Source organism: Schistocerca piceifrons, chromosome 2 (genome assembly GCF_021461385.2).
Source record: "Schistocerca piceifrons isolate TAMUIC-IGC-003096 chromosome 2, iqSchPice1.1, whole genome shotgun sequence".
Lineage (NCBI taxonomy): Eukaryota > Metazoa > Arthropoda > Insecta > Orthoptera > Acrididae > Schistocerca > Schistocerca piceifrons.
Genome location: NC_060139.1, coordinates 733,029,322 through 733,054,239, shown reverse-complemented (window position 1 = coordinate 733,054,239; position 24,918 = coordinate 733,029,322). Strand labels below are relative to the sequence as shown.

Here is a 24,918-nt window from a genome sequence, read left to right as displayed (position 1 = left end):
ATGGGTAATTTCTTTTCTGTCACATTGTTAGGAACGCAAGTAGCCCAGCTATGTGACGCTACTCATATTACATAGAAAAGTCCTCCGTAGTGGATATCTCTCGTTTTTGTGGTGCCTGTATTGGAATCCACACATTCTACTTGCTACAAATTGTCGGTTTTACCCCCCCCCCCCCACACTTACAAAAACATTTCGATAGAAGTCGTAGAAGCAAATCAAATGGTGTATGGAAAACAAATACACACTCATAAAAGAAAGGGAACTGAACAAGGAAATTCATTGCTTCAGGTCGGCAAAAGACACACCTTGTGTGATGTCTCGTGGTGGTTCCATTCAGCGAACAATTTCGTGTGCCTTATACGACACAACAGCAGGAGGCCTGAGCCACTTCATGCCACTAAACTTCTAGAAACGACATGACTGTCTTTCGGCTGACTAGAACCCACGATGGGGTTCGAAAAGTAGTCTTGTTGGCATGCATATTCAGAAGAGTCCACGCACTTGTTAAATGTGCGTGCCAGTCGACCAGTTTACATTCGCGATATAGTACTTGTCTGCGAGATCTGGCCACTGTTGGCGTGTCGTGTTTTTTGGGCTGTAGAGCATTGCTTTCTAGTCAGCGGCACCGTCTTACGTCACATGTAAGCTTCCAGTCTTATTCAGGCGTGTGATAATATAATCTCAGTCTTTTAATAATTTCTGAAGGCGTTTAGTCATAGCCGTCGCCTCCCTTTAATTTCGTGCCCTCAAACTACTTGCTTGGTCGTCCTTTTGAACATGCTGTCTTACTCCTTTCATCAGTGTAATCTTCTCACAAATAGTGTTTAAGAAATTAAGATTTGCTCTCAGAAGGGATACTTCATAAGGAGTAGTCATTCAAAAATTCTGTATTGTCAGCGGTTTCCAAAACAGAACAGCATGAAAGTGTCAGCGTGACAAATGGTGATAGTCCGAACCAACGTCCGTGAAAGCTTTCACTAGTGTTTTGTGCCTCTGTACGTGAGGCATTTTATATCTTGAGTCGTAAAAGGAAGCTGACAGCAGGGAAAAAAATTAATGCTTCCTATATCTTCTCCATTCTTTGAATTTTACGCAGCTGCATCTCGGTGCACAAGCTCGTTTGATCTTCCGTCTTGACCTTCGAAGTGGTCGGCACACTGGGATTTCATTTGGGAATAGGAGGAGTCATATTCTCGTCCGACCATTCTGATTAACTTTCCTGGTAGTTCTCCTAAATATGTTATCACGAATTATGGTATAACACCTTTGAAACTGCGCGGCTGATTTCTTTTCCCGTGCTTGCCATATACGGCATTTTGATCAGTCCCTTAATAATGTAATTTTCCTTAATTTTTTGAACAACTGTCTAAGCTTGTAGGAAAGTCTATGAATGAAATGCTTCACTTCGTTACATCCGGACATGGAAAAATCGCTGGAGTACCGTCGCTGAATAGTAAAGGCTGTAATTCTTGTCCACTGCTTAGAAGCTTTAGGTGGTGATAAACGATGCCAGTCATTTGGGATTTATCATCGGCGTTATTTCTTGCATTCTAAATAACTTGGAACAATAAAATTCAACTGCTCTCCTGCTCAATGAGACCAGATACAGTCAGGCGCAGTTAAGAAATATAACTGCCCGAATAAGGAGTTCCTCATGTCATGATTAAATCTGTCATAGAACTTTTGTCATTTGTTGCTAAATTTTAACTGTCGATACGTAACAGAAGGCAGCTAAAAGTGATTAAAAAAGACCCACTTCCTGGCTTCGCTTGTGCAAGGAAGAGATGGATTTGCCTGGATGCCACTATTAGATAGGTACCCAAACTTGTGCATTTATTTCTGATCGTCTGTTATGTCTTGCTCCTCATTCACAGAACTCCCGCGTTGAAAGGACGAAACGAAATTTCCCCTCAACAGTTCTGACTCCGCTTTCTACGCCATCCAGGCGTATCCATCTCCTCCTTGCATAAGCCAAGCCAGGAAGTGCGCACATCGGTTGCGAAAATTATGCTCGTAAAGACGACGACTAGGGGGCAGAGGAATGCTCATGGGCGCGCTGGCTCAGCATCCGGAAGAAGGCCGCGGCAGGTGTGTGGCGGAGCATGCCTTCGCGGCGTCAGGCGCCACCACGTCCTAACTGTAGGACGCGGGCGCGCGCCCAGAATAGCGGGGCCGTGTCAACACGGAGACGCGCGACCCTCCGTATTTTTACTTCGCCACCGGGGGACAGCGGGTGCGCCCCACCGCTCCAGTTGCCTGCGTTTGACTCTGAAACGACGTAAGTCTTAGGAAGGGACCGGACACTATTTGCAAACGTGTTACTGTAGATAAACCCGATTCTTGAAGAAGACTTGCCGTGGACGGCACCTTGTAAAAGTGACCATGGGAACATTTATTACTTTTTCTTCTACAAAATCGAAATTTATTTCATAACTACATATCGTTAGTTTCCACGAACCAAGGAAATTTATAGAAATAACAGTAACTATCGAATCTGATGAAACGAATCCAATGTTAGGAGCACGTGACACAAAATAAATGGAACGTGAAAACTGTTCCAAACGTGAATTTGTGATCCAGCTTGTAACATGTTGGGAATGTTAGTCATATCCGATTCTTAAAGCACCCGTGTTCTCAGTATGAAGTATGCTTACATCGAACACCTACCATATACCGAAAGTATCCCAAACGTAATCAGACGGAAAAGGTCAGCCTATTAGCGGTCTAACATACAGCGCATCCCTAACATGAACGTAAATGTGGACTTACGAACAGGAGACGTTACGCTCTGTGAGCTCGACCCCTTATAGAGCTGCGTGAGTACTGGGTGTCACACTGCTGCAGCAAGGGCAGATCGCAGGTCAGATAGGCTTGCGGTTTCATTCCTTACGGTACGTGCCACAAAGCAGTCAGCAAATGGAGCACGTAATAGTCCTTGGCTGAACTTCTCGTATCCCGAATTTGTCCTTTCAGAATTGGTGACACAATCTGTGAACGACTAAAGGAAGAACAATCAACTTTCTGTACATATTTAATCTGCCTTTATTCTTCCTCGACGCGGTTCGAAAAGCTGCCATTTTCTCGTTATGGCAGCAGTAACAGCTGTAGTAGATTTATAACTGGAAGTGACTTAAGTGTATAGATATACACGGATAAGCGAAATGATCTCCACTTCGAGAAGAAAGTTCATACATGTTTTGCACGTTCTGCAGGTGAGATCTTCTAATTTGTATTACCTAAATACCAAATAATTTTAGCTATCCTCGCAACTGATCTGTATGGCCAGAGCTTATCAAAGTCATTCTGCGCCCCCCAGCCCCCTGTGTACTTTATTGGTGAGAAATATCGCACACAAGAAATTAACTGTATTGTTATAGTATTTAAATTACAAATTGTGTAAACGTCGTAGAAAAATTGAAAGTAGAACAAACTCATATCTTACGGTTTATGGCGGTTAGTGTACATTGGTCGTCACGGGCACGATTGGCAGGCACAACGAAGCCGTCTGTCCAAGAACTACATGGGTTAAACGTTTAGTGCATTACTCAGCTGACAGGCTCAAGACTTCCGATGCTTTAAAGCAGTGGTTCCCATCTTTCCGAGACCGTTACACCCGAGTGCAAAACGATATTTCAGCTAATAACCCCCCCACCCTTGCCCCGCACCATCATTACTATTTACACCTAACTACTCATTGGAAAGAAACATAATTTCCTTTGAAAACTTTCAGGTTTAAAATGTCAGAGATAACTGATACTAAGTTTTTATAAGATTTATTAAAACACTAACTAATGAATCAAGGAGATAAGTGGTGCCGATCATTCCTAACAACCTTTTTTCTTTTTTCGATAGCGTGAGAAAACAGCTCTACTGCATCACGAGTGCTACCTACAGCTCTTCCTCAGAAACGAAAACTATTTACATTAAGGGTACACTCTTATCACACAACATGCTTCCTCTACAACAGTTCTCTCCCCAGTGACAGGTGATTACCCCCACTCATTTAAAATTCATCCAATTAATATGCATCGCTCTGCTTAGGCCTATTGCTTGTAGATCACTTCATTACTGGACTTCTTACTTCAGAATTAGCAGAAATTAGAAGACTTCAGGCTGCCAGTGCTTTGTGTCTGACCACTACCGCCAATAATAATAATAATAATAATAATAATAATAATATGTAGGCCCTACAGCAGTGTAGAAGGGGTTTCATAGTTCTGTCGCGCTGTCAATCAGTGCGTTCATTGTTGCGAGAAGAATAATGAAGCATTTTCTAGTGTATTGTGGGAACTACCTACAACTCAAAGATGGCTTTTTCCTGAGATATTTAATCATATGTGCTGTGTATGTCTCATCTACATCTACATCTATACACTGCAAACCACCGTGAGGTGCAAGGCAGAGGATATGCCCCATTGTACCAGTTATTAGGATTTCTTCTTGTTCCATTCACGTGTGGAGCGCGGGAAGAATGATGGTTTGAATGCCTCTGTACATGCAGTAATTATTCTAATCTTATCGTCACGATCAATATGTGAGCGATACGTAGGGAGTTGTAGTGTATCCCTAGAGTAATCATTTAAAGCCGGTTCTTGAAACTTAGCCTGTTAACAATATTGGGATAGCTTACGTCTGTCTTCAAGAGTCTGCCAGTTCAGTTCCTTCAGTATCTCTGTCACACACGTCAACGGATTAAACAGACCTGTGACCATCTGTGCTGCCCTTCTCTGTATACGTTCAATACTCGCTGTTAGCTCTGATCCACCAGGCTAGCCGAGGAGGCTAATACGCTGCTTCCTGGCCCCGGGTCGAATCCGCCCAACGGATTAACGATGTGGTTTTTAGGCGGTTTTCCACATCCCACATCCCACTAGGCGAATACTGGGATGGTCCCCATGTCCTGCCTCAGTTACACGACTCGCAGACATTTGAAAACATTTCGATTATTCCATGGCTTACACTAGACACAGGCAGCTGGGGTACACTGATTCCATCTGGGGAGGGGTGGTATGGGGTGGTGACAGGAAGGGCATCTGGCCACCCTCTGACACTAACATCGCCAAATCCATAGGAACAGGGCCGACCCCGCACTGAAAATGGGACAAAGGCCCAAGGAGATGATGATGATGATGATGATGATGATGATGATACCAAGTTAGCATTATGTAGTATGGGTCCCACACACTTAAGCCATATTCCAGAACCGGCCGCTCGGGTGATTTGTAAGCAATCTATTTTGTAGACTCAGTTTCACTAGTGGGTGGATTATCTGAAGATGTTCATACATTCGTTTCACAAGCTGAACCACTAAACTACCATCCGGTAATGCTACAGTCCGATTCATGAACGATGGCGGTTCGCGCAGGACGAGGCAAGTAAGGAGCATGAGTGCACTGTTGCCGGTTCCAAGCGACAGTGGGGATACGCACCTGCACGTGCTTCGCGCTTGAAGAAAGCATGTATCCTGCAAATTCTCTTATTTGTAGGTTACCAACTATCAACGATGACAACTCGCAACAAATGGAATAAAATTTCACCACACTACTCGCTAGGCTCACGTTTAATGCTCGCATTGGTTACGACATTCACAGCCGAGTGCTCAAATACTACTGATCGTCCGTTGGCTGTCAGAGAGTGACGGGATGTAGATTTATTTATTTATTTAGCAGCTTATGATATACATTGTCAAAGTACATATTTATGTACGTACAGAACAAGCCTATTACTGGTTCTCACGTAACCAGTATTGCAGTGTTATGAAATAATGACACTAATAATGATCTTTAAAAGTAATTTAGTTTTATAACCGAAACCAAACTGAACCCTTCCGTTTTTCACCCATCAGGGAGGTGATTTCCCCAGGCTGGGAACCACTGCTTTGCAGTGACAGTTTCATTCACACTAAAATAACAAAATACCTAACACACATCAGTAAAGGTATTTGTAGATGCTTCGGCAATGCAGCCGATGACAAATGGCAGACTGTTCGCACAGGCATACGTTTAACACGAGAACTGAGACGAACAATGTGTAGCAGGACGACGGCCAACCCCCGTAATATTATAAATCAGGCACAGAAAGCTTACTCCTGAATTCTTTCTTTATTTACACTCCATACCGATAGCAGCAGAAACTTGGGAGCAGCAAAAGTATTTACCTCCAGTAAATTGCACATCCGCTCCAACTTTTTTGCCCGCTTTCTCTACCGTTCCATCTCGCTTGTCCTCGAGCGACAGAAATTGGTGAAAAACCGGAAGTCTTAGAATAGATAGCGTATTTACTTCAGCACTTGTTGCGATGCTTGTTGTTGAACATATAGATATGCTAATAGTTTTCTGCACAAAATTTGAATAGTTCTGAAAATTTCGCGAAGAAAACAATAGTACTCAGAAAGTTTTGGTCTTGTAAGAGAAAAATTATATTTTCCAATTCGCGAAAAAAATATAATTCTGAAGAATTGCCCAAGGTTCTGCAGAAAACCATAACGACTTTTTTGTGCAGACAACAGGTTGAGGTAATTGCAATAATGAGGGACCTACTGTCACTACATAAAATATACAAAATCGCACTAGAGTTGTGATCAGAGTTCTGGATAGCACCCCCACGAGGTATACTGAAAATAGTCAGTTAAACCCGTACTGGAACTCGGAAAACTTTACACTGTAGGAAATACTGCAACTAGCCACAAGTTGTTTTTTAAATGATTTTATTGTACCGTTACTAGTTTTGGGACTGAGCCCATGGTTTTACGTTTGTATCCTAAAATGCAACGAAGTTTTGTGATTGCATAGTTAACAAAAGATTTGCCATTTGCATCCTAAAATACAACAAAGTTTTTGTGGTTACATAGTTGAAGACATACGTATGTTTTATTCATTATGGTTGTTAAGTACAGAGAATAAAACATACATAAGCGTAAAACTATGTAGTCACAAAAACTTTTTATTTTAGGACGAAAATGTCAAAACTCTTGTAAACTATGTTATAATAAGATCTTTGTTACATTTTAGGATACAAAAGAAAAACCTACAAAAAAAGTCAACGCTACCATCTGGTGATGGGCTCAGGCCCGAAACTAGTAATTGTAAATCATTTAAAAAATGAAAAACTTGTTGTTGGTTGCAGTCTTTCCTACAGTGTGGTTTACGAAAACAGCTACGGTGTTCTCTGATCAAAATAGATAAAATAATGTTGGAAAGCTTTATCCTCATGTAGTAGGACGGTCCGATCCCCAACTTGTTAAGCCAGCTGGGCAAGATTACATAGTGTTTCATTATCTAATTTGAGTTTGCTATTTAAGGTACTATGGCTGAAAATTATCATATCCAAATATTTTATGTCAAAATTCTTAGTTTTTTTAGACAAAACAAACGTTATTAATGTTCTACGTCTTTATTCTTCATGCCTACATATTTGCAGCCATCTGTCTGCTGCTAGAGTAGTGTTGCTTTTCCTAGCTGGGACCTCTTCGAGACAGTCTGAGACGGAGGTGTAGGAGTCAAGTAAAAAATTCATTTAATATGGTTACTTTTTACTTAGAACACATTTACATGGGACTTGTTGGGACAAGAGTTGCTGGTACACCATAATTTTTGGAAGATTACGCCTTTTTCAGCGAGTCTTCGTTCCCTTTTACGTATTTATAAAACTCCATGCAGGTCAGCTTGTTGATAAAATGGCACTGTAAGATTGATTTCGTAGTCATTGGCAGCAGTCGATTTCTTTCATCAGTCCACTGGGCCAACATCAGCGAAAATACACTTTCCACAGTCACGTTGTGTGTGGGAAAAGAAAACAAATACTAGCATAATTTTAGCAGTTGGCCATTGCGTTCAGGATTTTCGGTTTCCTTGAGACAGTAATGCCACCTTTCTTTCACGGAGTGTTTAGACTTCCTTCTTCCGAGTCACACTTAGTTTCTAAAAAGCCGAGTCACACTTAGCTTCTAAAAACCCTGAAAACAGCTGTCGCCTGAAATCTTCACACCATATTTAGTCATTTATGTAATAGTGTTTTCAACCATCACCCAATATGGGGTTTCAAATAGCGTCATCCATTCAAGTACTTGATATTTATTCAAAGAAATAGCCCATTTCTCTAAGTAATCAAATGATATGTTATAGAAAGCATTGTCTCATCCTCAAATTCCGAAATCAAGTTAATAATTTCTTGGTTAGGGTCTTCGTTCTTTAATTTGTTCGAGTTCGTTTTTGTTTGCTTGCCAGTAAAATTGGCAGTGTTCCTTTCATTCGCACACCCTTGAGGGTCGATTAATATATGTCTTCTTTCAGTTATGGATACTCTTCTCCACGTTCTCTCTCTCTCTCTCTCTCTCTCTCTCTCTCTCTATCTCTCTTTCAAAAAGAGCCAAGTTTGACTGCAGAAACATGAAGTAAATTTCACTTATCACATTATTGGAAGAAATCTGGCATTATTGTAGGTGGTCTACCTTCGGCTTCAAAAAATTGTTGTAATGGAATCCAAAGTTTAAGAGTTCCCTCCTTGGGCGTTAACGGCGGCCATCTTGTGTTTGAGTGAGACGAAGAGTCTGATGATTGACATCCACATACAAGCAGAACTCTCTGAGCTTCCCTGCCCTTTCCGAGTATATTGAAAAATAATTAAATATGCTATGACGATTATTTAAATGTCGACAGTCAAAACTGCAGCAGCGCTTGATGCGGTACTGTGGAGAATATGGGCAGGGCATCCAATTCCTTTTACATATTTTACTACTTCTTTAATTTTGCAAAATACATTCCTCTGGCCGCCCTCCGAAGCTGCCTCCACAAAAAGCGATTAGTTTATCTAGTGGAATTTGCAACTGTGTTAAAGTGTCTAGACAAAAATTTGCAATTGTCTCTGATGTTTCGTTATTCAGCGAATCAAACTTCAACAGATAATGTTGAATTCCACCAGTTTCAGTAAAGTATTGAACAACTAAAGGAAACCTCTTTTCAACCTTGTGGTTCGATGCGTCTGTGTCTATCCCGCAAAATGAAACTTCTTGCTATTGTTTTATGCATTCGGCCACGGAGCGTCGTGCGAAAATATTTTTTATAGTCGCTGTAGCTTCTGTCCTGGCCGTAGGCTGCTTAGCGGCGACTATGGAGTGAGGATACGTTGGGCCATTCAATTTTACGTTATAGTCAAGAGAACTGAAGGACTGATGATGCTTGACAACTTTATAAATTGTTGTTAGTTCTGAGCCGCAACGAGCAATTCTTCCTGAGTACCTTACTTAATTATGAATGTAGAAATAGGCTGATGATATGGCGGATCTGTTTGTACGGTTCTTCGTAGAAATGTGGTGCCTGACATTTGCCTCACCCCATATGAGTTACTGAGATAAAACAGCTACAAATCTCACAGCACTTACTGATCCGTACGTCATTTCTTGAGAAAAGAGCACTCTATTGTGTAACCATCTGAAAAGTGACACTTTCACTTTCCACGGGTAGGGATTTTCGTAAGATGTGAATTTATTAGACCGTAAACAGTCGACAAAAACACTTCAGTCATCGAAGTACAGGTCACTATCGACATCACGCCCTATATACTCACAGTAAACAGTTCAAACGTTATGGAATTGTATTCGTTGTTCGTATTACGTTTAGAAACACTCGTCTAGTCAAATGCCTATTCAAATGGGAACTGCCAGATCCTTCAGAGTGGCGCTGCTTAAATAATTCCAGCCCCGTATTACTGGAGATGTCTGGTATTTGCTCGAATGATTGCGCTAGATCTAGATTAGTGGTTCCCAGCATGGGGTTAATTAAGCCCTTAGGCGTAATATGAAATTTTCTGAGGGGTAAAAACTAAAAGATTCGATTCTGTCGTGGCCACGAAACTAAATTATTTTCAAAAGATCATTACTATCATCACAATTTTGTAAGACTCTAACATTAAGTAAGTTATCAGTAATTAAAATAAAACTCCATCTGTGAGACGGCCTTGTCAACATAAACTTGTTGACACAAATAAAACTGAGTCTGCATTCACATGTTGCTCTAACAGATGGCGTTACTCCAGTACTTGAGCCAAGCTCGTAACAGTGTTTTGCAAAATCGGGACAAAATTGGGTCTCGTCGGGATGTCAGGACCTGAAGGTCCATAACGGTGACGGTACCGATAAATCGGAACAGATGACAACCCTTTATTAGAGGGCTCCGAGTTGTAGCCTGTAGCATGGCGTTGTGTAACAAGTTGAATTGAATGACATGCTTATTTCATAAGGATAAAATGCGGAATGCCTGTTTTTTTTTCTTCTCATTTAAAAATGGTTCAATTGGCTCTGAGCACTATGGGACTTAACTTCTAATGTCATCAGTCCCCTAGAACTTAGAACTATTTAACCTAACTAACCTAAGGACATCACACACATCCATGCCCGAGGCAGGATTCGAACCTGCGACCGTAGCGGCCGCGCGGTTCCAGACTGTAGCGCCTAGAACCGCTCGGCCACCAGCCGGCTTTCCTCATTTAATGGACCCCATTGTTAATACCTGCCATTACATTCTCATTGTCTGTGCCTATACCCTGCAGATTGTTTGGATCTAATGTTAATTCTTGAAGCGGGTCTTAATCGCTGTTACAATAGACTGTGCATTACAATGCTTGAAGCAGGCTGATCACAGGAATGTCGAAATGATCGCACTGGTTGCAGCACTGCACATATTATTGTTGTTCCTAAAAACTGGCCTGTTGATTCAGCAATGAGATTACTGCACATGCTGTTACCGGCTTTTTAGCAGTTCTGTCGTGGGGTGCAGAGTCACATCGATGCGGCTTCCATTAAATATCTTCTACAGCAATTGCTGCTGCCAGATTTTGAACATGGCAGCCCCTCGTAATAACACATTTCTGCCAGTTTTTTTTCTATGGAGATTGAGTAAATCATATATCATAAGTAGGTGTAATAAAAATGAGACACAAATTGCCGATGACGTTCAGCAACCAGCCACAAATTGGTTTCATGTTATTCTATTAAAAAAGTACCATTACCGGTTTCGAATTTTGCAGTTCATCAGCTGGATTTTTCATGCTTAAAGCAATACATATTCATTGGTTTCGTGTGAGTCGCCCTAGGATAAACAATAATTTACAAGGTACAAACGTGTAATCAAAATAGTTGGGCTAAATATTTGTGTTGTAATGCAACTTAGTGACATATCCATCTAGTGCATTTTTATTAGCTAGTTAATGAGCTCCTGCTCCCGTCTTCTCTCATACACTCCCTCTTCTCTCATACACTGATGGGAAAAAAAGTCGCTACACCAATAAATAATTAACAGAAAGTAATGAAATTTCGGAAATACATTTGTCCAGGTAACATATTTCAGTGATGAACATTGCAATATCACAGCTTAATGTACGTGAGAGATAAGCCAGTGCAACTTTAAATGCTGGTACATTAACTCAGATAGTCCTGAATTTTTTTTTTTCAAAATTGATTTATATCTTATCTACATTCATTCACAAGGTTGTAAGGAAGAAAGTAAAAACAATTTTGAGTATTTATTTTTATTTAGTATTTCCAAAAATGGGCGTCCTTCCAGAAGGACGTCAGGACAATAAGGCTAAACAAAGAGAGAGGATGAGATGGTCAGATGAAGTTAATCGACACCTCATGTTCTGTTATTACCAAGCAACAAACCTAGGAACCAACACAACTGGATACAGATCACAAGTATACACAACATTTATTACCAGATACCCAGAATTAAAATTTTAACAGAACAACGACTAGCTGATCAGATCCGTGTAATAATCAAAAATAACAGGATACCCCAGTCAGAATTAGAAAACATCAAACAACAAGTACAACAAATACTGGACAAAATAATGTGCAATCAGAAGAAGAAGAAGAAGAAGAAAATACAGTAATGGACTCAAACATCCCAGAGCAAACAAACAAAGAACTACATGCATCAATTACACAATCAGAGGAAAACGAAATCTTAAGACAGCCACCAGAACAAGCACAAATAGAACACGAAGTGACATACACGTTAGATATAGAAGAAAAATTTCAGCTGACATACATAGAATACAAAGACACACATACAGACATTAGACCATTCTTGCATAGACCGCCAAATAACCCACAAGTCGAAACAACAATAAAAACTATAAACACAATCATACACAACAAAATAAATGAAAACACAACTATGGAAGAGTTACAACTACTGGTTTATATAGGAGCACTCACTACACTAAATATACACACTAGGCAGAGATCAGAACCAACCAACACACAGAAGAAACCCACAAAACGAGCATGGCAACACAGGCTACAGATCAGAATAGAAAAACTGAGAAAAGACATCAGACAGCAAACACAATTTATAAGAAACGAAATGTCAGAAAAAAAACGAAAAAGGTTAGGTAAAATCTCACAGCAAGAAGCGATAGAGCAATTAGATGAAAAGATGCAGAAATTACAAGCATTGGTCAAACGACTTAGAAGATACAAAAAAAAAGTGAAAATAGAAGGAAACAAAACCAAACATTCAACACAAACCAAAAGAAATTTTACCAGACAATAGATAACACACACATTAAAATAGACAATCCACCAAACATAACAGACATGGAACACTTCTGAAGCAACATATGGTCAAACCCGGTACAACGTAACAGGCATGCACGGTGGATACAATCAGAAACCGACGCATACAAGATGATATCACAAATGCCTGAAGTGATAATTTTGTAACATGAAGTCACCCAAGCAATTAATTCTACTCACAATTGGAAAGCCCCTGGAAAAGATAAAATAGCAAATTTCTGGCTAAAGAAGTTCACCTCAACACATTCACATTTAACTAAATTATTTTACAGTTACATTGCAGACCCATACACATTCCCTGACACACTTACACATGGAATAACTTATCTGAAACCTGAAGATCAAGCAGACACAGCAAACCCAGCTAAATATCGCCCCATAACATGCCTACCAACAATATACAAAATATTAACTTCAGTCATTACACAGAAATTAATGACACATACAACACAGAACAAAATTATAAAAGAAGAACAAAAAGGCTGCTGCAAAGGAGCACGAGGATGTCAAGAGCAACTGATAATAGATGCAGCGGTGACAAATTAAGCTAAAACTAAACAAAGGTCGCTACACTACGCATACATTGATTACCGAAAGGCTTTTGATAGTGTACTCCACTCATGGTTACTACAAATATTGGAAATATACAAAGTAGATCTTAAATTGACACAGTTCCTAAACATAGTAATGAAAAATTGGAAAACCACACTTAATATCCAAACAAATTCAAATAATATCACATCACAGCCAATACAGATTAAGCGTGGAATATACCAAGGAGACTCATTAAGTCCTTTCTGGTTCTGCCTTGCTCTGAACCCACTATCCAACATGCTAAATAATACAAATTATGGATACAATATTACTGGAACATACCCACACAAAATCACACATTTGCTATACATGGATTACCTAAAACTACTGGCAGCAACAAATTAACAACTCAACCAATTACTTAAGATAACAGAAGTATTCAGCAATGATATAAATATGGCTTTTGGAACAGAAAAAATGTAGGAAAAATAGCATAGTCAAGGGAAAACACACTAAACAAGAAGGTTACATATTGGATAACCACAGCGACTGCATAGATCTAGGATACAGACAAAAAATAGGAATAGATAATACAAATATTAAAGAAGAACTAAAAGAAAAATATAGACAAAGACTAACAAAAATACTGGAAACAGAATTGACAGCAAGAAACAAAACAAAAGCTATAAATACTTATGCTATACCAATATTGACCTACTCATTTGGAGTAGTGAAATGGAGTAACAGAGACCTAGAAGCACTCAATACACTTACACAATCACAATGCCACAAATATAGAATACATCACATACACTGAGCAACAGAAAGATTCACATTAAGCAGAAAGGAAGGAGGAAGGGGATTTATCGACATAAAAAAACCTACATTATGGACAGGTAGACAATTTAAGAAAATTCTTTATAGAACGAGCAGAAACTAGCAATCACTCATATAAATACATTGGCTACACCACTGCAGTTTCATAACCACTTCTACAACCCTTTAGATCACATAACATCAACAGAAAAGAAGAAAGTAAATTGGAAAAAGAAAACACTACATGGCAAGCACCCGTATCATCTAACACAGCCACACATTGATCAAGACGCATCCAACACATGGCTAAGAAAAGGCAATATATACAGTGAGACAGAAGGATTCATGATTGCAATACAGGATCAAACAATAAACACCAGATATTACAGCAAGCATATTATTAAAGATCCCAATACCACAACAGATAAATGCAGACTTTGCAAACAAATAGAAACAGTAGATCACATCACAACCGGATGTACAATACTAGCAAATACAGAATACTCAAGAAGACATGACAATGTAGCAAAAATAATACATCAACAACTTGCCATACAACATAAACTAATAAAACAACATGTTCCCATATACAAGTATGCACCACAAAATGTACTGGAAAATGATGAATACAAATTATACTGGAACAGAAGCATTATAACAGATAAAACAACAACACATAACAAACCTGACTCATACTCACTAATAAAAAGCAGAAATTAACACAACTAATCTAAATATCCATACCCAATACAACAAATACACAGAAGAAAACAGGAGAAAAAATTGAAAAATACATCCAATTGGCTGAGGAAGTCAAGGACATGTGGCATCAGGATAAAGTTGACATTATACCAATTATACTATCAACTACAGGAGTCATACCGCACAATATCCACCAGTACATCAACGCAATACAGCTACACCCAAACACAAATATCCAACTACAGAAATCTGTAATTATTGATACATGTTAAATTACCCGAAAGTTCTTAAATGCAATGTAACATATACCGTACAGTTAAAAGGAAGTCGCGCTGATCAAGGTCCGCGTCACTTTCCATTTTTGACCAGACATAACGTCTGAGAAAAGAAATAATAATAATAATAATAATAATAATAATAATAATAATGGGTGAGGCCTTGTCATGGTGGGATGGCTAAGTACCCACAGATCCAGATGAGGAAGGAAAATCGCTTGCTGCCTTATAGGAGAAGGGGGGGGGGAAGTGAACTACCTACTCTATAACATGCGAAGTTCAACATTAATGAAGGCAGTGGTGGAGATCACCAGTATGGAGAACTGACAGAAGAGGTATAATGCAAGATACACTTCATGTCTGACTTGCAGCAAGCAGCAAAGTTGTCAGTGTCTGCTCACCGGGGAAGTGACTGGTATTCTTCTTCTGGGACTAACAGCTAAAGTCCTAAAAAAATAATCAGCTATGTTGAGGTGTGGCAGGAAACAGACATTTACTCCAGGTGTTAAACAATTCACTGCTGTCAGAAACAGTACAACTAGGCTATCAATTCTGGGACATCTGGACTGACATGCAAACAGAGGCAGTCGGAGTCTTATGGTCAACTTCACCCAAACACCAAAACCTCATTTGACATGCTAAATGTAATTAAAACTCTTAAGAGCAGGGAAGTTGAGTGAACTGGAGCAAATCCTAAATGAGCAAAAAATAACAAATACCGACACGCCAAGAAACAATGCAATGGATTTGGGGTACTACAGCATTTTAAAAGTAAAGTGGACAAATGAATACAGGGGGGGGGGGGGGGGGGGGGGAAGGAAAAAAAAAAAGAAACCTCTTATGGGCTGCTTTTGCAGTCAACAGTGATATAATCACCTTCATGGCAAATGTAAAACCTGTTAACACAAGACGAATTACAGTCACTGTGAAGTGTCCAAATAGAACATACACCCTAATGGCCTAATCAGTTCACACATGCCAATCAATGTTGAAACTAAAAACCAACCATGAAAATGTAGAGAAACCATAGGAAAAACTACACAAAATAGTACCTAAAATTATACAAATCCATGCGAAAATCCCAGTAGGTGATTTTAATGTGCAGCTAGGCAAAGAAAGTACAGAAAAACAACTGAACAATTCCCAGGCACCAAACAGAGTGGATGAAGATTACTTGAACTCAGGAGGATATTAAATCGTAAATTCTTGTCAACACGCTTCAAAAAGAAACCACCAAAATTGATGACCTGGAGATCCCCAAACTTTGATCACTGTATTCCAAATTGCTGCCTGGGCAATCTCTCTCTCTCTCTCTCTCTCTCTCTCTCTCTCTCTTTCTCTTTCTCTCTCTCTCTCTCTGATCACAGAGACTTAATGAAAATCCGAGTCAGAAAGGGTGAAAAACATAGATGCAGACCACTGAATGGCAATAATAAAATATTTTAAAACTTCAGAAGTTTGTAACAAGGAAGACACAAGTCACCAAATTTGACACTAGCAGGATCCAGCCATCTCTGGTCCGAGGTCTAGAGAAAAACCAGTCAAACACTTAGCAAGAAATTAAAAGCAAATTGATCAAGATAGTGCAAATACTAATACCTCTGCAGGAAAGGAAAACATACCCTTGAATCCTTGGTGGAGTGATAAATGAGAGTATGCAATTCAATCCTGACAATAATTGGAACAGAAATAAGACAGAAGACTGCTACAAAACATTCGTGGCAGTGAGGAAAGAGAGAGCCAAATTATTCTGAAGAATGAAATGATCAATGACTTAAAATTGTGAAAGACTTAGAAAGAGAAAAAAAAAAACACATGAACTTTGTATGAGGACTTCACACTTCACAACTAAGCTTGTATGGCATCAACCACAAAAATTATGCTTTCCCCCCCCCCCCCCCCCCCCAAAAGGGGTGGGGGGGTCTGGCAGTTGCCTCTAAACAAGCAAGAAAACTGCAAGGAACTTGCCAGGTACTTCAAAGAGCTACTTAACTGCCCAGAATCAACACAATGATTCCAACCACATCACTCCTGTAAGAAGAAGAAGAAGAAGAAGAAGAAGAAGAAATAACCAGACAGATCAAAAGGCTGAAAAACAATAAAGTGTCAGAGGAGTTTCACTCACAACAGAAATAATAAAATCAGCAGGCTCAAACACCATAAAAATAATCACCAGAACCAAGAAGACATTTGGCAAACAGAAAAAAAATCCACAACAATACAAAGATGTTTTAATTCACTGTTACACAAGAAGGGAGACAAAGCAGATGAAAATAACTAGTTACTAACATCAGGTGCATATAACATTCTATCTCAGTGTCTATTTGATAGAAAACAGAAACAACTTGAATAAAAAATTTGAAAATATTGAGCATGATTTTTTGATTAGTCTATTCATATCCAGAGCAAATCTTGAATATAAGGCCAATCATTGGATAGCAGAGAATTTGTAGCAAATATTTAGTTTGCACATTTGTTGTTTTCAAAAAAGCCTGTGGCTCACTTGACCATGAATCTTTCATCCAAATATTAAAAGGGACAAGGTGTAGATCTGAAAAAAACTTGTAATCATATAGGTGAAACAGACACTGACAGATACAAAGTACAATGTTTAATTCATGGAGGAACTCGCAGATCCTTTCGAAATCAAAACAGAGAGAAGACACGGAAATGGGCTGTCACTGTCTCCCTTACTTTTCAACTGTGTCCTTGAGAAAGTAATACAATAATCACACGAACAGAAATCAGTCCTCAAAGTTGACTAACCAACCACTTCAGGCAGAAGCAATTTTTCTGCAGATTGCCTAGCCTCTGTAGATGATTTAGCAGTATTAACTGGCAACATTTCATCATCCCAAAATCAGGCTGAACTCTTGAGAGAAACTGAAGAAAAAGTTGATCCCCAGATATCATATGAAAATGAGATTGTAAAAAACATGGACTGCAATGAAGTAGCACCAAAATTCATGGAGATGAAGTATGGCAAAATTAAATGGGTTCTATAAATTAAATCTCAATGAAACAATCCAGGAAAATGGAATAAAAAAGAAAGCAAACTAAATTAGATGCAAAAAAGGAACTTTGTACAGACATACCCAAAATATCTACCACAAGAAATGTATGTCTAAGCTCACACAAGTAAGATATTCCAATACAGTAATTAGATGAGAATGCTCTAGGGATCAGAAACACTTAAGAATAGGAAAAAGTCATTGAAAACATTGAGAAAAAGGAATGCAAAGTCATAAGAAAAATTCTAGGCTCAGAACCTGTAGATGAACAATACTAACTTAGAAGCAGTCATGAAATCAAACAATACACAAATATCCACAGGAACATTAGAAAATGTAAGTTATGGTTCTGTGGACACATTAAAAGAATGAACACACAGACTGACTCATCAAAACAAGTAGTTGATTTTATTTTAGTTTTTGACAATAGGAAAAAAGTCAAAATGGACACGATGAATTGGGTTGGCAAGATCAAAACTGATCTCAAACTGGCAAGAACTACTCGAGATAATGTCCAAAAATATGAAATCTGCATGTACAAACTTCACAAATGAGAAGTTGACCAAGAGGAAATCCCAAAGGAGTTAGGAACAACATGATCTGACAAGAGAAAGGGATCCCACAGAAAGAGAATGAGATATGGGCACAAGGGAAGACAAATACCCACTTATAAGTACTTTGCACAAGTCTAATGGACTTATTTGCAAATAATAATAATAATAACAACAATAATAACAATAACAATAATAACAACAACCACCAACATCATCATCTCACTGTTGCACATACCATATGGCAGTGTATATGTTACATGAACGCTAGGTTTGTGTGCAAACAGGCTGTACATTGTCTCCCACCCAAACAGTGTCTTACAAGTGGGGCAAAGCTAAACTTGTTGCTAAATCATTATGCTAATGTACATGTTAACACTGCATTGTTACTCAACAAGTCGAAGTGTCTTTCTTCTTCCTTTCATTTTTGCTATCTGAAGGCTAATGAACAATGTGGTTCAGATTTGTTTTTTCTGGTCTTTGTCCTTGTTCAGTATATTCTTTTATTCTCATACTTTGCAAGCTTCTTCATTCTTCTGACAATTTTGTTTTTGTGTTAGGCCTAAATCTCTCATGGAAACCTATGACAGCGTTGTTTATTTACTTGCTTGTATTAATTTGAAAGTCGTCCCATTTCTTACAGCTCTCTTTGTACCTCTTGGGTCCAATGTACATAAGTTCTCATGTTTACAAGAAACTAAATTATCTAATAATGTGTTAATATTTCATGGTAGATTCTGAAGATGTGACAGAACAACAGGGTCTTTCTTTTTCTGGTGGTGTAAGAGATCCTCTCTGTGAGTATACAGTTCTTGGTTCCTCATTTTCTATATTGACAGTCTTCTGTTCTTTGAGGTCTGAGTATCCTCCTGGGAATCTTTCATTCCGTAAGTTCTAGGCTCTAAAGCAGTAACATGCTAAAGAGGTTCAGACTTTCTGCTGTATGTTCAAAGTGGAAGGGGGATTACTGCCTGGCACTACTGCAATTTTGCATTTACAGAAAAGATTCTCCATGGTTAATTGTAAGGTTGTGTTCTTAATTAATCTTACTTATTTGTTCTTCTTTTTGTGCCATACCCATTTCTATCCATTCACCTAAGTATGAAAATCTCTAGATCTTCTGAATTTTTGCTTCTCCTAATGTCATGTAGATAGAAGATGAAATCATTGCCATCATCCTGTATCTAACGTTCTTTGTTGGCAGTCAACACAAAGGCATGAACAGGATTTTAACTGAGGTGTATAGTTTTAGTGCCGTAATATATGTTCCACCTACTCTTTTTATCACTTCTCTGGGCACCAACTCCCTTTCTTAACCCAGGCTTAGGACCAGCAACAACATTACTGTATTACTCAATCCACCCAAGTGTACTACAGATGGAGACCATAAATCTAAAATTTTGCTCAGACATTGCAAATTGTGTAATTGGCATGTGAAGCCAGGAATAACTCACAGCTGTATTAACTGCATTTTTTAAATTATGCTTGCTACTCTAGTCAGAAATGGACTTTCATCAGTGCAATCTCAGATGTTTTATAGCGATTTGTTGTTGTTAGTTGTAACCATTTATCTTCTGAAAATACAATACTTGTGTAAGTTCATAAACTTAAAACTCAATATGTTTTTAGTTTTCAGAGAGAAAGAGAGAGGGGGGGGGGGGGGGGGGATTAATTCAGTTGCCTAAATTGTGCACAGTAGTTCTTAATCAGTCTTTACTTTTGTTGCAGATGATTGCTAGAAGTATGTCACCATCAAGATGCTGTGCCATCGTGGACAGCCATCCCATTTCTTAGCAACGGATTTAGTGTGACCAGGTCACTAGAAGAAGTTTAGGTTTGATTTATTAGATAGCAAAACTTGGCCAGCTACCAAAACTTGGTGATATTTTATCTGGTGATTCATCTCTCAAGACAGGTAAGTGTAACTATGAGAATTTTCTAACTTCATAATTGATGTAGATGTTTGATTTTTTTTCTGGGATATTTTAGATGAATCATATAGAATAGATGGCAGTATTAACCTTACTGATGTTGCAATTAAAGAATTTTATTACTGTAAATAAATTTGTTTGTACTTAGTTCTTATGCGTAGCTTATTTTTGATCCTTTCTATTTTCACTGAATGTGTGTTGACTCCCCGCAAAGTTTTGTATGATGATGACTTTTATCCAGTGCCCAAAAGATTAACAAATGAAAGTATACGTAACCTGTTTTAAAGGATGAAATTGGAAAACTGATGGGAAGAAATCAGTTAGGTAGTGGGGAAAGCTAATAATAATAATAATAATAATAATAGTAATTTAATGTTGAAATATTTCACTCTAGCAATTGATGTAGAAAAAGAAACGTATTTAATTCAATTTACTACTGTGAATTTGACAGTCAGTGTTGTAAAATGAGAAAATCTTCTTACAGATTTGCATCACATTAGTAGAAAATGGGCAAGCACAGTTTGTGGGAAGAGGACAACATTAAAGAGATGAAGACTGAGTAGAGGGTGAAGTTAGGGCAATATTTCTGTTGGTGTGGAGTGTTGAGATTCCCAAGTCTGATGGGAGTTGTTTCCCAAGTTCTTAGTTCCAGTGGTTCGTTCACTTGAATGAATGATTAGTACTGTATGATCAATTATAGACATGTTTCCTGTGCCTGGGATTATTATTTACAAAATGCAGTAGGATGTGGCTGTTAATAGTGAAACCTGCATGGATAACAGCCAAATGTTTCTGTATCTGCCATAACCAGTTTCATATTTTAAACAATTATTAAAGCCACTGTGAATTTTATTATCTAAGGCACTGGTGAAAGATATTGTTTATTTACTAAGTCAGTGACAACAGACTGTATCTTTGCAGTTTGGTTCATAGAGTGGTTCATGTAGTTTGGTACTAATGTGTGTTGCTAAGTGGGCTAGGATGTGTAAGCTGTTTTGAACTGCTGGAAAGTTAGAAGTGTAAAAAATTTAAGCAGATTTGTTTTACTTTTAACTGGTATATGTACAAAATTATATCTGAATAAGCAGTTATGCATATATAACACTTACTTTTACGTAAGTAATTCTAAAAATACATTTAAGATTTTTTTGCTCTTCTTTTGCAGGAATTATTTAGTAGAGGAACAATAAAGTTTACACACAGTCTGATCTCAACAAAATGCTTTTGTAACATTTTAAAGGCTACTGTGAGGAAAAAATACTCATTTCATAGAGAACAAAAATTCTCTATTCCCTTTTTTGTTTTCTATTTTGGAACAAAAAAGGGATAGAGAGGGAAGAAAAAGAAAGTTAAAACTGCTTAACCTTAAAATAAAAACAATCCTTCCATCAACTGAGGGACACGCTTAATTCGTCGACTGGGCAAAAGTTTTGCTTTGGATAAAATTGAATGATTCTCTACTGCAGTGTTTGAGCTGGAATATTATCCTTTGAAAGAATAGAAACTATTTTGAAAAAGAGGCCTAATTATTTTCATATCTTGTCGTCATTAAGAGTAATTCATTGACAAGACTTGGTGTACCACAGATCACATACAGGCAGATAGAGGTGCTCATATTTTGGCTTTTTCTCTTAAGAACAAAAAAATCCAAAAGCCAGAGGTGGTATTTAAAACAAAAAGCACTAAAATATTACGGGCTACTTAAGGTAGATAAGGGAATGAAGCTCAGGAGCCTATAGAAATTCCGTAGAAAAAGGAATTCTGTGATAATTATTTTTTTATATTATTCAAGAAGATATTGAATGGAAGTATTAACAATGGCAGACTGGAATGATGTAACATGAAGATAATTTGGAGTAACAAGAAGTGTGTGTGAAGTAAAATTGAAAATTGGAAGAAAGAGCATTAGATACTTAAAGTTATTTAATTTAGTCACTTCTTGAAATATCTTGAATATAACAGAACTCAGTGGTATTTTATTTTACAACATTTTCATAAGCAGCATCATGATTGAAGCATACTCGTCAGACGTTTTGTGGATTCTCATCGTTGGATTTATTGTTGCATTTATCTTGGCATTTGGAATTGGAGCAAATGATGTGGCTAATTCTTTTGGTACGTCAGTGGGTTCAAAAGTTTTGACAGTTAGACAAGCATGTTACTTAGCTACAATATTCGAGACTGCAGGAGCTATATTAATTGGTAAGTTAAAACTTAAAAGTACCTGGAAGAATGATATACGGTATGGTTTTGTAATGATATACTCAATGTCAGTTCATAATTTTCAGGTTACAAAGTGTCAGACACCATGAGAAAAGGAATATTGGATGTTAACCTTTATGAGGGGCGGGAGAGAGAATTCATGCTTGGGTTCCTCTCATCCCTTGGTAAGAATACTTTCATTACTCAACAAAAAAAGTAGTACATGATGATAATAATAACTGAGATTGTATTTTAGGTTGAATAGGAAGCAAACTGTTTTGTTCTACTGATTTTTATTTATTTCTAACTAGTTTTTCACTTATCGGGCCATCTTTCTTGAAAATCCTCCAGTAAGCTGAAAACTAGTTATTGATAAACAATAATCAATAGAACAGTACAGATTAATAACAGTAAACTTTAAATTTTGAATGTTCTATCGAGAAGTGGCAGAAGAATCCACAAATGTTCAGATATTACTATGCATAGTACTCACATCATACTATTTAATGCACTGCAGGTTAAATTCACAGATTTTTAAAATAATTTTAAAATCTTAACATTCCCTCAGCTGGCAGTGCAGTGTGGCTCCTTGTTGCAACATTTCTGAAGCTGCCTATATCGGGAACTCATAGTATAGTTGGAGCCAGTGTTGGTTTCTCCCTAGTTGCACAGGGATTTGCTGGATTGCAATGGATGACACTAGTTACAATTGGTATGTATTACCTTTTTTGTAATATTTCATTATTGTGGTACAGAAGTGGTTCTGACTTGTTTATGGTTGTTGGTTGCCACAGTAGACAAATTATTTCAGTAGCAGACACCTGTAACCATCAGACAGACGGAATCATAAATGATAAACAGAAGACACACTGAACAACTTGGCTTTCCTTTTCATTAATTTTCTGTGTAAGCATTTATATTTCTCACATCTAAAAGAATGTAATTCCAGCATTTACTTTGTTGCTTCATGGAGGACTTCATATGCTTACTGTAACTTTTCCCCCCCATTCTGGTTCAGTTACCTCTCTACTTACCAGTATGCAGAAATAGAGAGAACAAGAATAAAGAAAGTGAAACGCTTCTGTCAGGTTAGAGAAAGCTGTATCTAGCTGTCATGGTACTTAAATAGGTTTCATAATTCATTTGCACAGAAGCTACAGAAAGTATTAACTCTGTTTGGTGTGACTTCCTGATTCCATATATTTAGTAGCTCATATTTTTTATATTTTCTGTTAATTTCATTCATCAAATTTCATCTTGCCCTGGAATGAGAAAACAAAGGTATCAAAGACATTTTATGGTGGCCGTTGGGTAACAGGAGTTAAATTTGAAACTATTTGATATTGTTGCAGTTGCCTCGTGGTTCATCTCACCAGTGCTTTCTGGAATGATGTCAACTGTCTTGTATTTGCTCATCCGGAAATTCATCTTACGGGCACCACAACCAATAAAACCAGGACTTAGAGCACTTCCTTTGTTTTATGGTGTCACAGTTTTAATAAATGTGTTTTCAATTGTGCACAATGGACCGAAATGTAAGTACAGTCAACTGTCTGCAGCAAGTGATGGCATTGAGGTATAGTATTTCAGTATTCTCACTATCTGTTTGCTTTCCTTTAGTGCTATACTTCGATTACATTCCATGGTGGGGAGCATTGATCCTCAGTGTGTCGATTGGCATCTTGGTCACCCTGGGTGTACATTTCTTTCTTGTACCTCACCTGAGGAATCAGATTCTGAGTAAGTGGCTCTAGTTTAACTTTGCTTACAGTTCCTGTTTCTGTTATTCACATATTCAACTCATGATGGATATCTTGTTGACAAAAGTCTCATTTAACTCACGAGGGTGAAGTTTACAATTTGATGTGCCTTCATGATTTTTCATAATAGAAATACCTGCTGCCACTCCATGTGTCAAGACATTGTCAGCATAATCCATACCATCTGAACTGACAGTCATTAGATTATCACTGAGAAGTAGCAGCATTTCTTGTTTATATTTAGTTAATATCACACACATTGTTTTGGCATCCAGACAAAAAACCTCTAATGGATATTGACTGATCTTGTTGCTGTCACCAGCACAAATGTTGATTGGAAAAGAGCAGTTCTTCAAAGACTATCATCCATGGAAATGATGGGATCTTACCTTCCAAAAAAGTGAGAATTGGCCCAGAAAGTCACTGAAGGGAGATAATTAATGAACATCAAATCCAAACTACAGCATAATACATATGCAAAGAAGTAGAAAGTTACTTGAAGTGACAGAAAAAAATAATAGGACCAGTTGCAGTCAAACCCTAACATTTTGGTTTCTTAGCT

The 24,918-nt window shown here is 38.0% G+C and overlaps 1 protein-coding gene across 3 annotated transcripts in view; it reads left to right on the top strand.

The window, feature by feature from the left end:
* LOC124774940 (sodium-dependent phosphate transporter 1) overlaps nucleotides 1–24,918 on the top strand; it is a 320,719-nt gene that overhangs the window by 249,209 nt on the left and 46,592 nt on the right. For 2 of the 3 annotated variants that reach the window (XM_047249636.1, XM_047249634.1), the window contains exons 3-8: nucleotides 20,192–20,378; nucleotides 21,560–22,596; nucleotides 22,683–22,781; nucleotides 23,165–23,308; nucleotides 23,949–24,131; nucleotides 24,217–24,336. In XM_047249636.1, the coding sequence (XP_047105592.1) occupies nucleotides 22,401–22,596; nucleotides 22,683–22,781; nucleotides 23,165–23,308; nucleotides 23,949–24,131; nucleotides 24,217–24,336 (742 nt within the window). In that variant the 5' untranslated portion in view covers nucleotides 20,192–20,378; nucleotides 21,560–22,400. The remainder of the gene's footprint in view (nucleotides 1–20,191; nucleotides 20,379–21,559; nucleotides 22,597–22,682; nucleotides 22,782–23,164; nucleotides 23,309–23,948; nucleotides 24,132–24,216; nucleotides 24,337–24,918) is intronic. The other variant, XM_047249635.1, reaches the window with a different exon arrangement.